This window comes from Epinephelus lanceolatus, chromosome 1 (assembly GCF_041903045.1).
Source record: "Epinephelus lanceolatus isolate andai-2023 chromosome 1, ASM4190304v1, whole genome shotgun sequence".
NCBI classification, from domain to species: Eukaryota; Metazoa; Chordata; class Actinopteri; order Perciformes; family Serranidae; genus Epinephelus; species Epinephelus lanceolatus.
In genome coordinates, this window is record NC_135734.1 from 28,026,691 (window position 1) to 28,032,855 (window position 6,165).

Genomic DNA, 6,165 nt, shown 5'->3' on the forward strand with positions numbered 1-6,165 from the left:
TAGCTAGCTACTGAAGATATAGCCTGCCGAATGTATACACATGCTGCTTTTGCTTTTTAACGATTATAACAGTGAAACAAAGACCGACCCTGCTGTACAGGAACCAGTGAAGGGAAGCAGGGAAACTTTGCTGATATTCAACCAGCTGTGTGTCATCGCAGATAATTGTTGCTGGCAGCAGCACGGGGGTGAAGCCAAACTGTGATGTGGTGGTTCACTTTCACACTGTGATCTGTAGCCTATAGTTCGGCTTTAGCTTCTAACTATCTTTGTCTTTTGAACCTGTTGTTGCTGCTGAGTCACTTTAACATCCTGGATATATCCTTGAAACACAGACTGTAGATCCCTCAGTCTGCTTCTCTCTGGAATCGCTGTTTAATTTTTCCAAAAATATGATAATATTTCTTGACTCCAACAGCTTGTTGGCCCATCACAAAGAAGCGGGGCTTAGCAAAAGGTCAATTCTGGTCTAAATAAACAACCAATATCTTTTTAGATGGAGGTCCCTGAAGCAAAGTCTTATCAAATGTGGGGTCCGTGACATCATATATATCAATTAAGTAGTCCTTGACCCAAAAAGAGGCTGCGAACCACTGTCCTACATGCTTGGAAAGGGAAGGGTAAGCGGAGGGGTATCTAGTTGGTTGCAATCTGCAACCTCACAGCTAGATGCCATTAAATCCTACACACTGGTCATTAATTACACTGTTCAGCTTTAATGTGTTGATATAAAAAAGGACCATGACACAGATTAGCATTTGATATTGTAATTAAAAAACAGTTATAATAAATTAAAAGTGAAACATATTATGCCAAAGCAGCAAACAAAACAACAGGATCTCTCATTAGACTCACTGCTGCTGTGTACATGTGTGGCTCTGAGGTCACTGAAGCCAGTCCATCCAACATATGACATTAATCCACTTCAGATTTTGACGGCCACTGATTGTCAACTCCCTAGGCTATTTACTGATAAGCAGATCTTGTTCCATGCATAAAAAAGCAAGTCATGATGGTGTCGAAAAAAAAAAAGGATAAAGAAAGTGTGCACTTAAAACGTTCCCGCTCTAGCTATGACCGTGACAGAGGGAAGAACTGGTTACGTTCTTCCCTCTGTCACGGTCATAGCTAGAGCGTGACAGAGGGAAGAACGTAACCAGTTCTTCCCTCTGTCACGGTCATAGCTAGAGCGGGACAGAGGGAAGAACTGGTTACGTTCTCCTCAAACTCCTAGAGTTCAATGAATCATACCAGAAAACAATCTGCTGCGATAAATCCCAGACTCTGTCGCATTTCATCCCGTGTCTGCACACGCATTCACACGTACATGCACACAAACCATGATCTGTAAACTGAGAGGGTTTTGCCAACTTGGCACCCCTCTAGATCTCACTGGTGACCTATTCTGTGTCTAACTGCACACAAGCCAAAACAGATCACATGCAGAGGCTCAGCACACATTGCATCAGCCTGTCCACATAAGGGCATCAAATATATCAAGAGATCATGTTGTTTTAAAAGGTGGTTCAGGCTTCCAGCTGTAGGGGAAACCACAGGACGGAGTTGACACAGTGGCTTGTCTGAGACGCTGCTCAGGCATCATCAGGCTTCACAGAGGATAACTGGGAAATCTACATGGATGCAAGGGATCTCCAGCTTTATAATTCCCTGGGAGGAGACAAAAGAGATTAAATTATTTGGACTGAAATCACAGAGAGCTCCTGTTGGTGAGTTAAACCTGGGGCTGGGTATCATTTAAAAAATAACGATGCCTTAAGGTATCAAGAGCTTTAAGGTATCGACTGAAACAACCGATATCCAGCCCTAGTGAAGCCCTAGTTTTGAGATTATAATTTCCTCACCTGAGGTGTTAGGTTTTTTTGAATCCTCTTCAGCTTAGCTTTTTTACGTCCATTTTTTGTCACAATTGTCTCTTCATAGAACTCGTGGGCCAAGTCACCATCTTCATCAAAGAACATAGAGCTGCAGCAGAGACTGAGTTCATTATACATTCATAGATAACATATGTGTGTATGCTCAAATCTTCAGAGGGCACTAAAACTACAGGTTAGTGACAACATTACCAGATGTACTACAAATATTACAGTAAGGAATTTTATCATTAACTTTTAATGACAACATATGATGACGTGAATATTACACGTACACATGACGTACCATTATTTGTTACAAAAAATGAGAGTAAGTTAAAGGGAAACTCGGGCATTTTTGGACCCTCACCTTATTTTCCCACGTTTGTGTCTAAGTAACTAATAGAGACGTGGAGTTTTTTTAAAAAAACACTGAGAGACTGCTACAGTCTGCAGCAGCAAAATAGGCTGCAAAGTAATCCCCACAAGCAACTGTGCACACACTGTCAATTTACATCCATTAAAAGTGTGTGTTTTTGCTACTGACAGGCTCAGATTGTTGTTTTAAGTGTCTAACAACAATTAAATGCATTTCTTCACCTTTTGCTGATCCAGGCTTTGTGTAACCAAGCCTTACTCGAGGAGAGGTCTTCATGACATTCATGACATTGAAAATCTTTTAGATAACACGAAGCTTAACTTTCTGTACTCCAACACGACAAACTCTTAATGCAAGTCCTTTCTCCAACTCATTAATGTTTCCACATCGCAATATTTCAAAATGAGACTTCTCCTTGAGTGAGACTTGATCACAAAAACAAACAGACCAGCGAAAGGTGAGGAAAAATGTTTCATTTCTCAGTAGGATACTTTCCAACGTGCTGTCAGATACTTAGAATAACAATCTGAGCTTGTCAGTGGCAAAAACAAGCATTAATGAATATAAATTGATAGTGCAGAATTGCCTGTAGGGATCACATTGCAGCATGTTTCATTGCTGTGGCTGCGGCTGCTTCCCTCAGTGCTGGACCAGTTTTAAAAATAGTTGTCTCTATTAGTCACATGGACACAAAAACAGGATAATAGGGTCCAGGTTGAAAAAACACCAAAGTTTCTCTTTAATGAGAAAGCCAATAAAACCACAACAAGCCACTTAGTTTACTTATGACTTGGCTCAGTGAACCTCAGAATTTTGTCCATTACAATATGTAGTTTATCTAAAATGGTATCAAAACATTCAGTCGGCTGTCTGCATGTAGGTAAAATGCCTTGGTCAGAGGAGTATGGTGAGCAAACGCCTCAGTGCAACAGTGGTGTACATCAGCAGGAATTTATTTTTCCTTGGATGATGGAATGACCCACCCCACTCTGTCTTACTCTGTCTCTGATTGGCTTACTTTGGCAAGCTTACCCAACCCTTGCAAATATCACCCCTCTTGTCTAAACCTAACCAACCCAACCAAAAAAAGGCAACAAGTTTTAGCCAGTAAGATGGAAAGTAGGGCGGGTCACGCCTTCACCATCCTGGGAAAAGAAAATGTGCCATCTATACACCATGTTTGTGTCCATGCCTGTAAAGTAAAAACAACAGGAATGAAGATAAAGTGGACACATTATCATGAACACTGGCTGAAGGGGTCACCCGATCTGACAAACCCTGGTTTATGGTATAATGCATCAGTGGATCATATAATGCATCAGCGCATCGGTCAGAACTGTTGTGTAAACATTGTAAATTTATGGCTCCATTTTGTCCAGTATCAAAAGCACAGTCTGAGTGTGAATGTGTGGGAATGTTTTCTGTGCAAACAGGGTACGTCTCTTTATGGACAGTCTTTTTGAAAGCTTTTTTAAATGAGCACATAATACACTATGTTACACAATATTCTCAAGCTCTGTCCAAGAACATTAGTCACATTGGCGAACTCCAATAGTCCTCTTCATACCCACAACTTCGCCCAGTAGCTCACCTTTTATAGTGAAGTTGGGAGGGATGTTTAAAGCTTGCACTCTATGCTTGTGTGACGCCATCACATCAGTAGGTGTGTTTACATGGACATAAATAACCTGTTTATGATCATAACCGGGATAAGCCTCATAAACAGGTTATTCATGTCCATGTAAATGCACTCAATGTGCAGCTATTTTTCTGTGGAACATTTTGTAAGCAAAAGGGACTGGGAGGTCAAATTCATCTCCAAATTAATAACTGAATACGGCAAATAAAAAACTCTGCTCTACTGGGAACTAAGAGAAGCATCAATATGGGGATTCAAGGCAATATGATGTCTGGATCAGTCTGTAAGTGCTATAATATCTGAAAAAAAGGCTGAAACTATCTATATATTTACCTTCGTCTAGTAAACACAAAAGGTGTTGCGCCTGGGAAACTTCGTACTCTCGCCATTGACTGCTCGCTTCCATCTTTGGTTGGATCGTCCGTACTACCTGAGCCAGAAAAAGGCCAAAATCCTTTGGATTTGGAGCCACTACCACCCATCTTCAGCTGCAGCACATTATTTTCTTGGGTCACAGGACTGCCAGTGGTGTTACAGTGTTACTGTACCAGGAGAAAAGTGACCTTCAGAATATGAAACCTATGAGAAGTGACACAGGAAAAGGAGTCATTTTGGGCAATATATTATAACACAAGCATAGGAAAGGAAAGGGAAAAAATAACTTCAATGAACATCACATATGAGCGACACCACAGACAGGAACACTAACTCCACCTTAAGTATGACTAAGGCAAGAAATAGGCTACACTACACTGCAAAATCTGTGCATTTGTATCTACAGTATAGCCAATGCAAATTAAAACAGTAGATACCATTCGTCTGTAGCCAACAATTAAATCTTGCTTATGTCAGCATAAGAGACACAATAAAGATATACAGGAGGACAAACAGAAGACAAAGCCCAGGGTAGTGTCGACCACAATTAGGTTATGATTTGAGTCATGTGTTCTATGTCCTTATGCCAGAATGCAGCAGGCCAGTACATGACAGTGCAAACAGACAAGGCAACATTACACACAGTATATATTATAATTAATGCAATACAAAGCCTGCCAACGTCTGAACCCTGACTATCCCTCTATGTACCGTTATTATCAGGTAGAATTGTTGTTTAAAAGCAACAAAAATCCTGAGTAACGTTAGCCAGCTCTGCTTGGAGTCTAGGGGTCTCGGTACCATTAGCATAGGTTATCTGAACAGGACGGCTAACGGCTAGCTAGCTTCAACCGACAGGACCGTTAAGAAAACGGTCCTGTGTGCGTTATTTTCACTTGCTGCTGTGTCACATTATGTCCTGGCTGCTGACATTATCACTAGCTGAAGACACTTAGCTCTCTGTTCCTAGCATTAGCCAGGTCAACATGTTTCTATCTGGTTCACAAAATAACGTTTACTGACGCTGCCAAATGCTAAATGGCGTTTGCCGCTTCCGCTTAGTTGGTTAACAACATACCGAAAGTAGGTTTGATGTGTTCGCGGGTATGAAATGTTGTTTGTTGAATTTGTCTTGCTGGGTTGCTAAATCTGTAGAAGATAACACACACAGATACGCTAGCTGTTTATGCTAACCAACGTTCTTCTTCTTCTTCTACGTCTTTTTGTCTAGCAGCTGGTGAACAGACCGAGGTGAGCTACCGCCACCACATGGACAAGAGGGAAACAGCAGCTGGAGTGTACTGAAGAGGAATATTGTAAATTAATAAATTAATTAATAAATATACTGTCTGACTGACACTGAAAAAGAACAATATGGACCGTTTCATTCTGTTGCTAGGGCAACAACTTTGGTCCCTGTTTACTTCCTGTCAGCTTCTGCATTAACATACATTCAAACAGGAAATACAAAGGGACCCATTTAGAATGTTTATGTTGTCTGGTTTGAAACGGTCTATAGTACACTATATAGTCAAAAGTATATGGACACCTCATATCCTTGTGTGTGGCTGTTTTTCAGGGTTGGACCAGGGCAGTAATCATAGTATAAACTGGGGGGGACACATCCCTCAAATATGCTCAAAATGCCTCCTCCTCTCCCAAAATATTGAAATATTGGAAATGATTTTTCTAATTCTGACCCCCGGCAATATTGACTTCATGGCTATGGCCTTGGTTTGGCCTAGGCTCTTTGATCTGGGGAAACCCAAATGCAACATACAATGAAAAGACAAAGGAAGGAGGGCAGTGGCGTTCAAAAAGGTAAAAAATGTTAAAAGCTGCAGGTGCTCTTTGGTCCTCAGCGAGGAAGCATAATGAAGAAGGAGAAGAAAAGGCAGTCC

At 41.1% G+C, this 6,165-nt stretch overlaps 1 protein-coding gene across 1 annotated transcript; it reads right to left on the reverse strand.

Annotated features, from left to right (window-relative positions):
* Positions 1–751: 751 nt before the first annotated feature.
* On the reverse strand, positions 752–5,490 carry tusc2b (tumor suppressor 2, mitochondrial calcium regulator b). Its single transcript, XM_033625863.2, has 4 exons — positions 5,343–5,490; positions 4,223–4,468; positions 1,863–1,983; positions 752–1,668 (listed from the first exon to the last, which is right to left on the reverse strand). Exons 2-4 carry the CDS (start codon positions 4,369–4,371, stop codon positions 1,603–1,605), a joined length of 336 nt encoding a protein of 111 aa, XP_033481754.1. The 5' UTR covers positions 4,372–4,468; positions 5,343–5,490; the 3' UTR covers positions 752–1,602.
* Between the last annotated feature and the right edge of the window lie 675 nt (positions 5,491–6,165).